The sequence below is a fragment of the Pelophylax lessonae genome (assembly GCF_965119305.1).
Source record: "Pelophylax lessonae genome assembly, chromosome: 8".
Classification (NCBI taxonomy): Eukaryota; Metazoa; Chordata; class Amphibia; order Anura; family Ranidae; genus Pelophylax; species Pelophylax lessonae.
In genome coordinates this window covers 140,438,829-140,455,118 of record NC_138775.1, presented here as the reverse complement: position 1 = coordinate 140,455,118, position 16,290 = coordinate 140,438,829, and the positions used below count along the sequence as shown (strand labels likewise).

Below are 16,290 nucleotides of genomic sequence, written 5' to 3'. Positions count from 1 at the left end.
TTTTTGTATTCACTGTAAAATCTTTTTCCTGTATACTAAGGGACACAGGTCCCATCCTTTGTGTTTAATGATCATGCTCTTAGTTTTGTTTTACTACTAACCGAGGCATGCAGGGAATAGGAAAGGTTAGTCTTGCTGGCCTACAATTTTTCTTGTTTGCCAGTGGCAAATCTTCCTGTAGGCGGCAGTATAACCAACAGTTAATGACCTCCTGTGTCCCTTCATTGAGGTTAGGAAAATAACCTTACTGTGAGTAAAAAAATCCAAGTAGCACATATAAGTAAGATTATTTGCATCAAGGCAATCTTACGTGTTTATATTTATTTTAAGAATGTTTCCACTAAATTGGCAAAGTACTATTTTCTTTATATTTTAAAATACATATGTGAATTAACTGTGATTGTCTTTCTTTTCAGGCCTTTACACAAAGTCCTTCAGTTCACACTGCTCCGATCTGCTTTAAAAACCTGGATACCAAAGGTGAGTTTCCACCTCAGCAAGTGTGTGTTCAGATCTATATGTTGTGGGTATTCATACATGTTGCAGACAATGCAAATGTTTAAGCAACACTTCAGGCACACACACAATTTCAAAATTAAAAACACATGTGGATTGTTTTAATTTGTAATTCACCTCAACCAGTTTTGAGATCCATGCCCCCTGCTAAGCACTACAGTCGGTACCAGCTGTTCTCTAGGCCTCTAGACCAGTGTTTCTCAACCTTTTTCCAGTCGGGGCGCCCTTGAAAAGTATTTTCAGTCTTCAGGCACCCCTGTCCAAGGTTCAGTTCACGTTACTGTCTGTTGCGGAGCACGCAAAAAATCACGCTCGTTCCTGACACACAAATAAATGCTCTGCTGTTTAGGGGTACATATAATTCTTAATAGTACCCCACACATTGGAAAACATAGTGTGCTTTTGGTGCGGCATAATTTGAAAAAAGGGTCAGGGACTTCCTTCCCTTCCTTTTTTGTGGGTAGGGATGCCCATTGAAATGAATGGGCTGCGCTACACGCAGCATGCAGCCATGTAGATGTGAACCAAGGGCTTGTTCACATGTCAGGTTGGAGGGGTGGTAAAATCACATGGTTGAGCTGTTTTAACACCCCCCAACTTCTTTCCCTTTAGCTGTAGAGGCAGCAGCTTGGGGTGTACATAGGCTCTGGCTGCAGCTAGAGGTATACCCATGGTGTATGGAGCTGCACTGCAGCTGCACTGCAACTACCCGCAACTGTGTGCACTGCACAGTTGCGTGTAGTGATGCTGCATTTACAGGCTTAAAACAGGCGGTGAGGAGGCAACATATTGCCTCTTTACTGCCTGCCAAATGCCAGAGAGCACAGCACACTCCTCCTCCCTTTACTTTCACTTTTGAAGCTGACTGAGCTCCCCCCCCCCCCCCCCGTACCGATATACAGTTCGGCAGGGATCAAGAGATCAGGCTCATCTGACAGCCCTTCTCTCCCATAGTTCCGCGGCACACCTTAGGACCATTGGTGGCACACTGGTTGAGAAAGGCTGTTCTAGACCTTTTAGACTATCCTGCAGTTCAACAATTAAACCTGAACCTGGGACTGACCAATAAAGGACCACCAGTACACGGAAGGTGCCACAGTTCTGCTCTCTCTAATGAACTTGCAGTCTTAGATGAGTATCACTGTACAATGCATTAAGGGCCCATTACCTTACTGTGCTTCTAAGTAGTATTTTGCATGGAATTACAAGAGACTGATATCCAAATGTTGCATGTAATAAAATGTATTTTTTTGTTTATTAAGGAACACAGGATCAATTCAGAGATGAGAGGTTATACTACTTTCTACAGGAGATTGGACACTAGCAAACAAAGCTGTTAGTCAGCCATATATATGTAGCACTGCCCCCTAGAGGACTGCTGAGAATTACACCTTCTGGATTCCCCTGGGTTACCCTTAGCAATGGACAGCAGATAACAACATTAAAAGTTCTTGGCTCAGTCAATAATCAATCCAGGGGATGTTGGTTTTTGTGTTTTTATTGAGAACTTGGATATGAGAAGTGATGAGTGGGATACTCCAACTATTAACTATTCACAATCTGAGGTACAGCTTACTGTAGAATGCGGCAAGGCCGCTGCTTCGCTTTGCCACTAAATGAAGGTAGTTTAAATGTTCCTGTGTAAGTATTCTCTTCAGGGTTCTGAAACTGGCACCCCCTTTCTCTCAATGCCTGTGTGCTGACACCCGTCTGCTGACTTCTAACTTCTGCTAACTTCTGGTGTGGTCCCCTTCCTGGCAGACCCCCGGGCAAATTCCTCTGTACTCAAGGATACTGTTTTTCCAGAGTCACTGTTGCCTCCAAACTTCACTTGTCAGCATCCACTGTACCCTCCTTCTGGGACTTTCCTTCCCACCCAAAGACCCCCTGCCACATGTGCCCTTGGCTTTTTATCCTATCCCAGGATGCACCACTGTCTGTGCCAACCCACTGGGACAGCTACAAAAGCCTGTGTGTCACTGGATGGGTTTCTTCCACTGTCCAACAGGCCTCCCTATTGGACACAGTGGGGACACTCCCTCAGACCAGATGAATCACACATGGACACATGCAACAGGCAAAACTAACAATCAGGCTCCCCTGATAAGCAGACAGAGTAAACTATATTTACATGTCTAGCACCTATCTAGGAGGATGCTACATATAACTCCTCTCTCTCCCATCATGCTCCAGTTTTATACTAGTGTGTTAGGAAAAATGAACATATTCTCTCTCTAAGAGAAGCAAACTCTTTTCCACTAGACTCTTTTCCTCAAAAAACGGTTTCTTTAATAAAGCTCCTCTGTTTACTGCAGAGCCAAGAGAGCGCTTTTTTTGTGTTTTTCAGAATTTACTGATTCTTGGCGTAGCCTTGGAAACTGTACCCAGATCCCACCTCACTGAAGATGCGGGATCAGCTGTACCATGACCCTAGGGTCCTTGTCTATGCTCGGGTACTCTCCAAACACTGGGTGTATTGTGTGATTTAGCTACAAATTTTTTTATAGGTCCAGGCCCTCAGTACACCCACTGATGAACCCCTTCTTGAATCATAGGCACAGAGGTAGTGTTCCTGCAGGCTTTCCCAACTCTTAATCCACTAACAGCTCTGGGGCAGCTTGCAGTGTCCCTGGCCAAGGATCTGGGGGCATAAGCATTATTTTTCACATTCTCCTTCAGAATTTGCATTTGCGTGCAGCTGTCTCTGTACACTCGACTGAGGATAACGAGTGTAATTTATCCTTTTTAAATGGTTATGTGCCCGAGGAACCTCAATATGGTGAACTCCTTGGCTTAGGGATACAATTTCAGTCCTTTTTGCCTCAGTGCTTACCTGTCTGGAGCTGAAGTGACGTGCATTCTCCAACATTACCCATGTGGGCACCCTCGAAAGTCCTAAACCTGCTAAAATCTCCCCAGTGCACTTGCCATTTAAAACCTGTTTTATGTGGTGACTGGTCTAAACCTGACAAATTATTCACTCCTCCAAGTGTTTTACGTTGCAGTACCCAATTTAGGAAAAAATAAATCATACAATCCCATATACATACTCCTATACACACAGTTGATCCAGAGGAACATCAACCAATAGGGAGGAACCAGAAGTCTTGCAGCTAGATAATAGGCTGACCAGATTCTGTGGGCGGGACTTTATATATTAGTCCTGGTCCCGTTCGCCATGTGGAAAATTGACAGTTACACATCTACATCTGGACCATGGGAAACGGTCTCTCCACCCAGAGGTTTTTCAAGACCCCTGTCACAAGTGGTTAGCGCTGGCCATATGGTTCCTGGCTTCCAGATTCAACAACAAACAGAATGAGTTTGTCTTCAGGTCCATGGACCCTCTAGCCTTGGCAATGAATGCCTCAGTGAATTGAAATGGAGGGCATTCTGGTGATACTCATCAAATCAGATTGTTCTAGGTGAATGCGGTACTCGTATCTCCTCAGATTTCTGTTGAACTTTCCATAAGCTCTCCCGTATTGCCAGTATCTTCTTTCCAAGGATCAGATTACCATGCTGCTGTGTGGTCGCTGATTTTAAAGGCATGGCTGTTGAAGCCCATATCCTAAAAGATAGGGCCTGGCTGAATCAATTTTTCAAAGTCTACCCTTGCAGCTAAAAAGCATATTTGGCATGGTGTTAAAACTTGCAAATTCTATCCAAGTTCCCCATAGGACACACCCTTCCCTTTTTCCAGTCTGGGCTTTTTCATAGACCACTTACATCTCAAATCTTAGTAAAATCCTTTGCATAGGGTACAAAATTGTCCATAGTTCCAACTGTACATCTGTGTCTCCATGGGGTCTAAACATGGTTCTGTCGGTTCTTCAAATACTCCCTTTGCACCCATCTGAATATTGTTGTCTACTTTCACTCACAACCATTCTTCTTGCAATCACCTCTGCAAGACGTGTTTCTGAGTTAGCAGCTTTGTTTTGTAAAGAATTTCCTTTGGTGCTTCACAGAGACAAGTCCTCTGGCAGCCTAAAGCATTCTTTCTTGCTAAGGTGGGTTTCCTCTTTCATGTCAATCAGGACATTGTGCTTCCATCTTTCTTCCTTCTCCAGTGCATCCCAAGAAGCCACCCCCTATTGTTTGGATGTGGTGCAAGATGTTCATCTTTCAGTTATGGCTTTCTGACAGACTGACTCCTTTTTTGTCATTCTAGAAGGTCCCCAAAAGGGGCAGTATGCCTTTTGTTTCAACATTGCTAGGTGGCTAAGGCAATTCATCATTCAATCCTATAGGCTTACAGGTTAGGTTCCACATTAACCTGTCCAGGCACATTCCACTGGATCAGTGAGTGCCTGTTGGGTCTTTCGACTGCTTTTGGATGTCCCTCATGTTTCAGAATTGATCATGTGTCCCTTAATAATAATCTGTCCTATACTCCACTTTTACTACCGCTTTTCTACAAAACTGTGCATAATGGCAGTGGATGGGGTAATATCTGTCTGACTAACAGAACTGATTCAATCCAGTAAAACAATTTTACTGTGAGCACAAAAAGCCGGTTTCATGCTGCTGTGCTGGGATTTGGCTGTAGCACAGGTTTACCAGCAGTTTTCGTTCAGTTAACTTGCAGTTTCCCATAGGCTATTAGATTGCGAGTTTTTGGTGCGTTTTCTGAAAATTCATTAAAGATGCAGCATGCAGGAGTTTTGGTGCACTTTCAGAAAATGCACTAAAACGCATGATCTCAAAGAAAGTCTTTAGGAAACTGCAGGTTAACTGCACAAAAACTTTGGATACACCTGCATTACGGCCAAACTGCAGTGCAGTAGTGTGAAACTACACTAATTCCTGTTATTTTCTTTTGTAAATGGATCACTGCATTGAATAGTCTCAGTTATATCTGCCTGAATTTCAGCTTTAAAGATGTGTTCAACTTTTATAAAGCTATGAATGAATTTCAAAATACGTTCTTTATAGTTTATATCTAGACTCTTCAGTTATTTGTGATGGTTTCATGGATGACAGGGTTGCTGGAAAGATATGCAAGTAATCCTGTATAAAATAAAGAACATCTGTAATTTTGGCTCTGTATTGTTGATTTTTAAACTATTGGTATCACAGATATAAATAGTGTAGTAGTTATAATACTGGAGAGATGGACAGCTTTGCCCATGGTCAGCATAGAGGGGGCAGGTAAGGCCAGAAAGAATCTCCTATAGGCAGAACTGTGCAATGAGACTGGGGTCATTGTGAAAGCACTGTTTGCCGTGATGTTGTGTGAAACTGGACATAATGTTATTTTTACTACACTTTTCCAAGAAGCCACTTGTATAGCAAACATGCTGTGGTATGGGAGTGAGAATCACTAGCACTTTATCATTTAGTGATGGAGAACTATGAAAATGTTTATGGTTGCAAACACTATTCTCTTTAAAAAGTTTCCTCAAGAGACTAGATTATAATAAAAGGTTGTATAATAAATACAGACCTAGAGCAAGAGATGGGTCGCTAATTTGTAATGCACACATCTAGAGGTATAGTGCTGTATATGCAGTGGGATTTTAGTCATTAATAAAAGTTTTCTTTTGTTTTTTTTTTGTTTTGGTGGCTAGGGCATGGTGTCTGCATACCATTTAGATATTTTTTTATTAAAATGTTTGAACACCTGATGGATATGTTTTCTTTTTAAAAGAGAGTGAAAATGAAAGAACAGAAAGCCTGAGGACAGATCTTGTTAGATCCCAAGAAGACTTAAGAATTGTGTTACGAAAAATGAGAGAGTATCAGGTATTTTACTTTTTGTGTGTTTGTTGGTGAGGTGCATTTATTTTGTTAACTATTTGTGCGGACAGAGCGTGTCTAGTGCTCTCTGTTCTTTTGCCCTGCTGCCGCTTTCCCCCCTTGCCTTGTCTGGAAATTCAGTCGGAGTTGCTTTGTTAATTTAGCAGCTGTTATATCTGCTGCTGTTAAAAAAAACAGACTGTGGGACACAGTACTTATAAACACAGTTTCTGATATGAGCTAGAAACATACAAGGTAATATTGTTACTTTTGTATATACACTGTTTTATTCAAAAAGTCAAAACTATGAGCTTCGATTTGCATATGATGCTTTCTTTCTAGTAAAAGTGATTTACACCAACCCAATGACTTCCATAGGCATTGCAACATACTGTACCTGTCCTCCATTAGCTTCAGTGGAGCACAGGGGAGACATTGTAGGTTTAAAAAAACAAACATTCATACTCGCCTAGGTGGTCGGATCCTGACATTAAAGTTGGAATCTCACCAGAGCCTAGACCGGCTAAGTGATGGCAGCCAACTATGGACTTTAGCCCTCTGTTGGCTGTAAAAGGTTCACAAAAGTGCAGACCTAAGTGCATTCCTGTGATCCATAGGAAAAGTACAGTCAAATGAGTCTTCTCCTTTAAGAAGTGCAAAGAAAAACACAAAACTAGATATGGCAACAAAAGGGTTAAACTGTTGTTTTATCCCCACCCCCATGTACACACAGATATAAATAAAAACACACGTGTCGGGTACGAATGCATTTGAAAATGACAGAGCCATACATATTAGGTATTGCAAGGTACAGTGGAGTAAGAGCAGTTGTTCTAGGGCTGCTATTCACTATTAACTCTAAACAGTATCACAGGCATTGTGTGACATAAAAAATTGCAACTGCCACCATTTTATTCTACAGGGTCTCCGCTTTTAGAAATTGTATAAGGTTTTAGGGGTTTAATACATCTTTAGGAATAAAATGTGCACTTTAACCGCTTGCCTACTGTGCACTTAAACCCCCTTCCCATCCAGGCCAATTTTCAGCTTTCAGCGCTGTCACACTTTGACTGACAATTGCGCGGTCATGCTACACTGTACCCATATGAAATTTTTATCATTTTTTTCACACAAATAGAGCTTTCTTTTGGTGGTATGTAATCACCTCTTGGTTTTTTATTTTTTACAAAAAAAAAAGAATAAAGACAGAAAATTTTGAAAAAAAAAAAAAAAGTTTTTCTTATTTTCTGCGAGTAAATTTTGAAAATAAATTTTTCTCCTTCACTGATGTGCGCTGATGAGGCGGCACTGATGGGAACTGATAGGCTGCACTGATGGGCACTGATGAGGTGGCACTTATGGGCACTGATGAGGTGGCACTTATGGGCACTGATGAGGAGGTACTAATATGCCGCACTGATGAGCACTGATAGGCGGCATTGATAGGCGGCACTGAGAGGCGGCACTGATGAGCACTGATAGGCGGCACTGATAGGTGGCACTGCTGGGCACTGAGAGGTGGCACACTGGGCACTGAGAGGTGGCACTGCTGGGCACTGAGAGGCGGCACTGACGGGCAGCACTGACGGGCACTGATAGGCGGCACTGATGGGCACTGGCGGATGGCACTGGACACTGATGGGTGGCACTGATGAGCGGCACTGATGGGCAGCACCATCAGTGCCCACACTCAGTGCCCATAGTGCTGCCAGTCAGTGCTCATCAGTGCCTAGGTGATGGGCACTGACTAGCAGCACTATGGGCACTGATTGTGGGCATTGATGGGGGGCACTGATGGCGGGCACTGTGGGCACTGATGGGGGGCACTGTGTGTGTGTTTTTACCTTCAGTAATCAGGGCACTGGTGATCGGTGCCCTGATTACATTCTCCTGTGTCCCCGGCGCTATGAGGCTCCCCCTCCTTCCTCACACTGCAGGCTCCGTGTGAGGAAGGAGCGCCGGCGATGAGAGATGATCTCATATGTTTACATATGAGATCATCGCTCATTGGACGGCCCGATCACGTGGTGAATGGCCGCTGTGATTGGCCATTCACCACGATCTGTGATCACAGATTTTCCCCGCAGCGCGCGCGCTGGGGGCGTGTCACTGGGAGGCCGTTAAAAAACGGCCTCCCGAAAATTCGAGTCCGCGCTGCAGCCGTATATAGGCTGTAGCGCGGATGGGAAGAAGTTAAGGTGCGCAAAAATGGCCTCATTGTTGTGAAAGTATTAAGGATGATTTAAAGGCTAGGCTTTTTTACCTTAATGCATTCCCAGCATTAAAGTGGTTGTAACCCTAAAAAATAAATAAATAAATCTAAAAAAGCTCCTGTTCCCTTATAGCAATCAGCCCCTTTCTAAGCTGTAAAAAACCTGACTGATCCTGCCAGTTCCTGTGTCCCCCTTGGTGTACTGACCACAGTAATCATGGCTGCTGAGCCCTGATTACCGTGGTCAGTTTATGTGCCTCTGTCATCTGCAGCTCTCCTCTCTCCCCCTCCCTCTCTGCCTGTCAGCTCCTGTGTGTGCGAGCAGTCTCTGCCCCCTCACCTCCTGCTTCAATGAGTATAAAAGTAAACTGTTAAAAAATTCACTGCCAGCCCCTCTCTTTTATGTAGCCATAACACACAGTGTAAGTGTTTGTTGAAAACGAAACCTGCAACTACCTTTTTTTTTAGATCTCTTCAGGCTGGTCACATGACTCCCGCCCGCTCTCCTCCCCCATCAAAGGGGTACAGTGGGAGTGGTTGAGCGGCAGCACAGCGGTCATGTGAGACCTCCCTGGCTGACGTCAGAGGGAGATCTTGGTCCCTCCCACTGTAGCCCGTAGGTGGAGTAGAAGAGCGCCCGGGAGTCACATGACGGGCCTGAAGAGATCTGAAAGAGGGTATTTACATGCTTTGTTTTCAACAAACACTTACACTGTGTGTTATGGCTGCATAAAAGGGAGGGGCTGGCAGGGAATTTTTTGTAAAGGTTACACACACTTTAAGGTACCCTTATATCCCTAAACACTTGCCTGCTCTCCTTGTCACTCCTCTTTTGAAAAAAAAGGGTTAAGTATCACTTTAAAGTTATGTTATGTTTATGTTTGTTATGGATAAAATGTGTAAGGATTAGAACCTCTCTTTAGTTTCTGTTACTGTATGTCAAAACCAAGAATGTGCTGTGCTAGACCATAAATGAGTGCCAAATAAATAAAAATCTGAGAGTAAAAAACTCAAATAGTCCCATAAACATATATGTGCTAGGAAAAAAGTCCATGTGACAAAGTGATGTTGAAATCCCAAAACGTCAATCACCTCCGTGAGCGTGCTCCAATCCGCTACCACTAAATTATAGCCTCTCACCTTAATTTCTGACCCAGGAGTCACCCAGGGCCAGATGTAGCAGTTCCCCACAGGGGTGTAATGGATGGTCAGCAGGGTCTCACAATGAGACATCCGGGATCCAATGGCACATACACCCACACATAAAGGACCAGGTAAGGAGAGAATGGGAGAAAGATCTAATGCTCTCTGCTAGATTGATATTAAGCAATTTATTACATGAATCCACTTACAAGAAAAAGCACTCAATAGTGCAAATACAGCAGCAGTTTCCGTGAATCAGGAGAGGATGCGACGTCAGCAGCTAGGCTCCGCCGCCCCCTGGTCCCGTTATGTCGGCGCGCAGGGCGATGACTTCTTCAGCAGGTGGTGGAGATTACACATACCTAGCACAATTTATCGGCCAAACTGGCCTGTGGCTCTGAACTCCAATTGGCTACACTACTCAAGTCCCGCCCATCAGAGCACCGCCGAAGCACGAACCGCAGCATTCCCGGAACTAATCTCATAACACACAGGATACTGCAGCATCCTAGTCTCTTACACTCCTGCTAAGGGGACCATATATTAACAATAGCCACAAATTACTAAAAATAAATAACGGAGCCGTTAGTTTTGGATTGACATAATCCTTAATGCTTCTTTGCCTTATAGCCTATCTACAGCCATTTTTAATGTGTGGGATAAAGCAGGGAAAAGTTAAAAGTCTAGGACACAGACGGCAATAAAAAACAGGCAAAGCTCTAAACCCTACTCTGCTGTATCTGAAGCAAAATAAATCATTTTTGCTAGAATTTGGGCTTTAAAGTTATGAAGCCAAAACATTTTTTAGTTTTAGATTTTAAAATGTGAAAGGCAAAACCTCTGTAAGGTTTTTACTGCTGACCTTGACCCCCCCCCCCACCCCACTGGGAAGATTTAAAGTGGAGTTCCGGCCTATTTTGCAACTTAATTGATTCCTGGAGTGCTCGCTATGCTGATCAACAATTGGGCATTTTCAATTTTTTTTGGGGGTCCCTTACCTTATTTTCAGGGCATTTTTGATTGTACTTCCTCCTTCTCCCCCCTCTGTGGCCACGGCCACCGACATCACTTCCGCTTTTGCATTGCATCCTGGGAGCTGTTTGTCATCGCTCCCAGGAGGCTGGAATCAGGAAGAACTCCCAGAACACTCCCTGGAATCAGGAAGAAGGACACAGCAGATTACACTGAGGCTTCAGATGCTCACGTCTAAGATGGCCTCGCCCAGACAGCGTTTTTAAAAATAAGATTTTGACTAAAATCCAATACTGTACACCTTGTAAGTATGAGAATAGCGGTTCTGTAAAAGGCGATGGATTAGTTTTATAGGGGTATTTTTAGTTAAAAAAGGTATTTGAGGCCGAAACTCCACTTTAAACTAGCTATTGGTCCTGGTGACCACTGTCTCCAGTACAGAAAGTGATGGGAAAGGCTCAGTATTTGAGTTGTCACAGGAACAAGAGGTGAAGGAACATTTCCAATGGGTAAGCTTGTTCTGGTGATCACTGTCTAGGAGAAAATATGCTTTGGGAGGGTCATACTATTTTATATGCATTTACAGCATCACAAATGCACAAGGATGAGCAGAACTTTCTGACCCTTTAACCTCTAATGTAATATTTTTAGATGGCTATAAAAAAATTGATGGCGCATCCCCTATACTGTATATATCAATCTTTTTTTTTTTTTTATTTAAGATGCTTATAGTTAAAATTTTCAGTATTGCTAGGAAATAATTTAACACCTACTGCTGCAGTTATAAAACTCTAAATGTCAGTTTAGCTCAAGAATGAGCTTCCTGAGAGATCAGCTTTTGGTGTGACAAGTACAGTGTCTGGCAAGGTTGGCATCCTAATGTACAGGCCTTGCAACAGATTGACAACTCCATACTATGTTTAATGCAACAGCAAATCATTTTCATTTTTGGTCATGTACAGAAATGTACAGAAATAATCCACTGATACTTTTTTTTACAGACTTTATAAAAAGCCAAAACTGTCTGCATTTTTTGCAGAATGTCCTTAAATTAATAGGACAGCCGACAAACCTGGTTTATGCTAAACATTTACGGCCAGTTCACACCACATGCTGTCCAGTGCATTTTTTTTTTCTACATCAAAACGCATGGATAGCAAGTTATATGGCATAGTTCACACCAGTGCGTTCAGTTCCAGAAAAAAAAAATAGAACGTGCTGCATTTTTTCTGCACTGGACTGTACTGAAACATGCACTGGAGCACACATATCCTTATTTTAGGTTTAAAATAGGGGGGAAAATGCACTGGATTGAATCAAAAACGCACCAAAACGCATTAAAAAAGTGCATGTAGAAAAGCACCTGGAATGCATCTGGACTGCATTTATGTAGTGTCAACTGGCCCTTACCAAAATTTATAAAATTCCTCACATTGATTCCTGAGTCATGTAATGATAGCTGTTATATGCTAAATCTTATCCCATGAGAACAATGAAGATGTATCATCTATAGCAGTTGTCTCCAAACTATGGCCCTTTGCTTGCCTTTATCTGGCCCTTGGGGCATTATTTCACCCACTGACACCAATGATAGAGCGCCATTGCCTCTACTGACACCATCAATGATGCACTATTCTTCTCATTGATATCAACAATGGGGCACTATTCTTCCATTAAAGCCAATGATGGGGCACTGTTGCCAGGGCATTTTCTACACCTGCTGGCCACAGTCCGCCCCCCCTAAAGCCTGAAGTATAGTAAACTGGCCCTTGGCTTAGAAAGTTTGGAGACCCTTGATGTATAGGATCCAAATTACAAAATGTAGGTTTCACTTGCTCCATACATTTCACTCAATCATATTGCAATCTTACACATTTGCTTTTTGTTTCTTCGTAAAATTTGGTACTTGTATTGGCCCACTATCAGTTTCTTGATTTTTGAGCCCCCCAATTCTGCCGTTTTCATAGGAATCCATTATGTTATCCATCACTGTCACGATGGATACCCTTTTTCTTTCTTTATCCTAATTTCTTTATTTTCTTTCTATCTCTGAACATTACCTTGCAAACACTCCCCTCTTTTTTTTTTTTCCAAAAAAGCGGAAAGACTCATGTCTTGGAAATTGTGACTCTGTCAACTTAAAATGCTATCACCTTTAAATTGTGATGTTTCTTTACATTCTGAAATAGTTTACTGTATTATTTAGGTTCAAATTATTAAAATTAGAGCAAAAATCTTGTTTAAACAGCTGGAAGTTTCTGCTCTTCAATCTATCATCATGAAACAAAACGAACAATTGCGGGATCAGGCAGCGGATATAGATACTTGCACTAGAAACATTAAGAAAAAAGAAGACTTAATTAAGGTAATTTGTACAGAATATTACGTTTTCATTCTTTGATATCCAAAAGTTGACGTTCTTGCCATTTTTAAATAAAATTTAAAATTCTTATCTAAAATGAATAACAAAGATGGCTTTTGATCAGTAAAATGGGTGTTCATAGATTTTTGATGATAGCAATGATACATTAAAACCTTCATTTTTAGGAATGCGTTGAAGTACATTTCCAGTAAATTACTCTTTATCTCCCCATAACATTAATATTTTTTTCTGTATTGTTTCTCCAAAATCCGTAAACCTGTAAGTAATGGTTCCCACCACACCATCTGTACTGTCATTTTAATGGCACTTTAGGTGATAGCAGTTGATGTGACAGCTTTTTTTTTTTAAAGAGAAAGTGCATTCAGGCAGTTTTGCAGGGTTTTTAGAAATTACTTTATAGTCCTGTAAGGACTATAGTTAGATCTAAGGAACTCAGTAAAAATCATTTAGTACCATACCTGGCAGGGCGTACACCCTCTTTTCTGTCTGTGTGGGGACACTTGTGTTGTGGGGTGTGCTAGCATATAGCACTGGAATGTTAATGTGATTGTAAAGTCTCGTTTTTTTTTAAATAACAAACATGTTATACTTCCCTCCTCTGTGCAGTTGGTTTTGCACCGGCAACCTGGATCCTCCTCTTCTCGGGTCCCACTTTGCTGCTCCTAGCCCCTCCCTCCTGTTTAGTGCCCCCGCAGCAAGCAGCTGCTGCAGTTTGGCTACACCCCCACTATCTCCTGATTGGCTAACTGACTTTGATTGACAGCTGTGGGAGTGTAACGCTCCTGCGTTTCATGTATGGTGTGGATTTTCAGCTGCAGAAATATTCCACTTCAGTAGTCATGTAAGAGAGATGCTGAGATACCATTCCCAACCTCAATGACTCATCATGTGTGGAAGGTCTTAATTCAGCTAGTAAATACACACACTCAACAAGCTGGTTCCTAGAGTGACTTTATGTATGTAGTAACACAGTGATGAAGATTTAAGAGACAGGTTGAGTGGAGGTGGTAGGTGACAGACACTTGAAGGTAAGACAGTAGCAGATGGATGCAGGTAGGTTTAGCAATCATGTATGGTAGCAGATGACAGAGTAGCAGGTGGACATACAAGAGTGATCAACCCAGTGCAGGAATAAGTAGCAGTAGTCTTAAGAGCTAGCAATCTAGATATGCAGATGTGATAAATAGTCTTTACTATGCAGAGCTAGATAGTGTAAGCTTAGTATAAGTTTATAGAGGGTTCCCCTGTGGGGTACTTAGCACTAATAGCAATACAGCCGAAGGTTGGTTCAGGAGGAGCGGATGATCCGGAAGCGGGATGCAGGGATCAGCGCAGCGAGGTTCCGTCAGCGAGGTATGCTTGCAAGCACGAAAGCTTCAAGCCAAGTTAGCATCCAGGTAAGGGTGTTTGAACGAACACATGTGAGTGAGAACCGGCGCTTTAAATAGCCATCTAGTCCGGCTCTGAGTGATGACAGCTTCAGTCTTAAAGGTGTATGCGCACCTTTCCAAAAGAGAATGGTGGGGCGCATACACTTGTGAAAAGAGTAATTTAGGGTACCAAAGGTACCGGAACATTACAATACCCCCCCCTTAAGGCCGGCTCCTGAATGCCTCTGGAGCTGGTTTGTCTGGGTATCTCGCATGAAAATTGCGGATTAATCTAGGGGCATGTATTTCAGAGGTGTTTAGCCAGGTGTCGTCTTGGGGCCCATAGTTCTTCCATCTAACCAAGTACTGAAGTCTTCTTCTGTAGATACGAGAATCCAGAATCTCTTTTATCTCGTATTCTTCTCCACCTTCAACTTGTACAGGAGGCGGAGGTGGAATATTAGGCCTTATTCCTTGGTCCGGAACATGGGGCTTCAGTAGCGACACATGGAAAATGGGATGGATTTTTAGGTCTATTGGCAATGTAAGCTGTACTGCAGCTTTTCCAATAAGTTTTTTGATTGGGAAAGGTCCCAAGAACAGAGGTCCAAGCTTTTTGCAAGGGATCTTCAGTCTTAAATTTTTTGTTGAGAGCCAAACGAGGTCCCCGATAGTGTACTGTGGAGAAGGTCTTCTGTGAAGATCATAGTACTTCTTTTGTTGACTGTGAGCGTGTGCAATGGTAGTATTTAATAAACCCAGAGAATCCTTTATTTGGGTAAGATAGTCTGAGGCTACTGGGTTGTTTGAAGGAAGGATGCGTGGTGGAAGAATAGAGGGATGAAACCCATAGTTCAAGTAGAACGGACTCTGCTTGGTTGTACTGTGGGTTGCGTTGTTGTAGGCAAATTCTGCCAGAGGGAGAAGATCCACCCAATCATCCTGTTGGTAAGAAGTGTAACAACGTAAATACTGCTCGATGCATTGGTTGACTCTTTCAGTCTGTCCGTTGGTCTGCGGATGGTAAGGAGAAGTGAGCTTCCGCTCGATCCGTAGTATGTGACATAGTTCTTGCCAGAACTTAGAAATAAATTGGGATCCACGGTCAGACAGGAGAGTTTTTGGGATACCATGTAATCTAAAGACATGTTTCATCAGGAGTTCTGCCGTTTGTTTGGACGAAGGTAGTCTGCGAATAGCAATGAAATGTGCCATCTTTGTCAGATGGTCCACTGACACCAAGATGGTATTAAATCCTTTGGAAAGAGGCAATTCTACGATGAAGTCCAAGGACAAAACTTCCCATGGAGTTTGGGGTATTGGTAGACTGCATAGTAGACCGGATGGTCTCGTAGTGTCAATTTTGGACCTGGCACAGACATTGCATGAAGAGACGAATTTTTGTATAGATGTTTTCATGTCAGGCCACCAGAATTGCCGGGAAATCAAATTAAGAGTCTTTGTCATACCCATATGTCCTGCCATAGGCACATCATGAGATAATTCCAAGATCTTGGTGCGTAGGGTAGGTGGTATGTAAAGTTTGTCGTTGTAGTAGAGGAAGCCTTCTGCATCAGTATTTAGTTGTGGTGGGGGTGAATCCAAACTTATACCATGCAAAACCTCTTCCTTCAAGGAACGGACAACTCCAATAATGCGTTTGTGAGGTATTATAGGAACGGAAGGGATTTCAATGTAGTTTTCTTCAGTTAGTCGTGATAGTGCATCCGCCTTTTTGTTCTTATCTGCAGGTGTGTAAGTCACTAGGAAGTTAAACCTTAGAAAGAATAGTGACCATCGTACCTGTCGGTGCGAGAGAGTTTTGCTAGTCTGAAGATATTGGAGGTTTTTATGGTCCGTGTATATTATTATTGGTAATTGGGTGCCTTCGAGTAAATGTCGCCAATTCTCCAGAGCCAATTTTATAGCAAGCAGTTCCTTTTCACCCACGG

The 16,290-nt window shown here is 42.6% G+C and overlaps 1 protein-coding gene across 1 annotated transcript in view; it reads left to right on the top strand.

Moving 5' to 3' along the window:
• Positions 1–16,290, top strand: part of LOC309561480 (myomegalin-like) — a 429,425-nt gene that overhangs the window by 219,100 nt on the left and 194,035 nt on the right. The window contains exons 13-15 of the mRNA XM_082265423.1: positions 417–480; positions 6,170–6,264; positions 12,834–12,950. Coding sequence (XP_082121549.1) covers positions 417–480; positions 6,170–6,264; positions 12,834–12,950 — 276 coding nt within the window. The remainder of the gene's footprint in view (positions 1–416; positions 481–6,169; positions 6,265–12,833; positions 12,951–16,290) is intronic.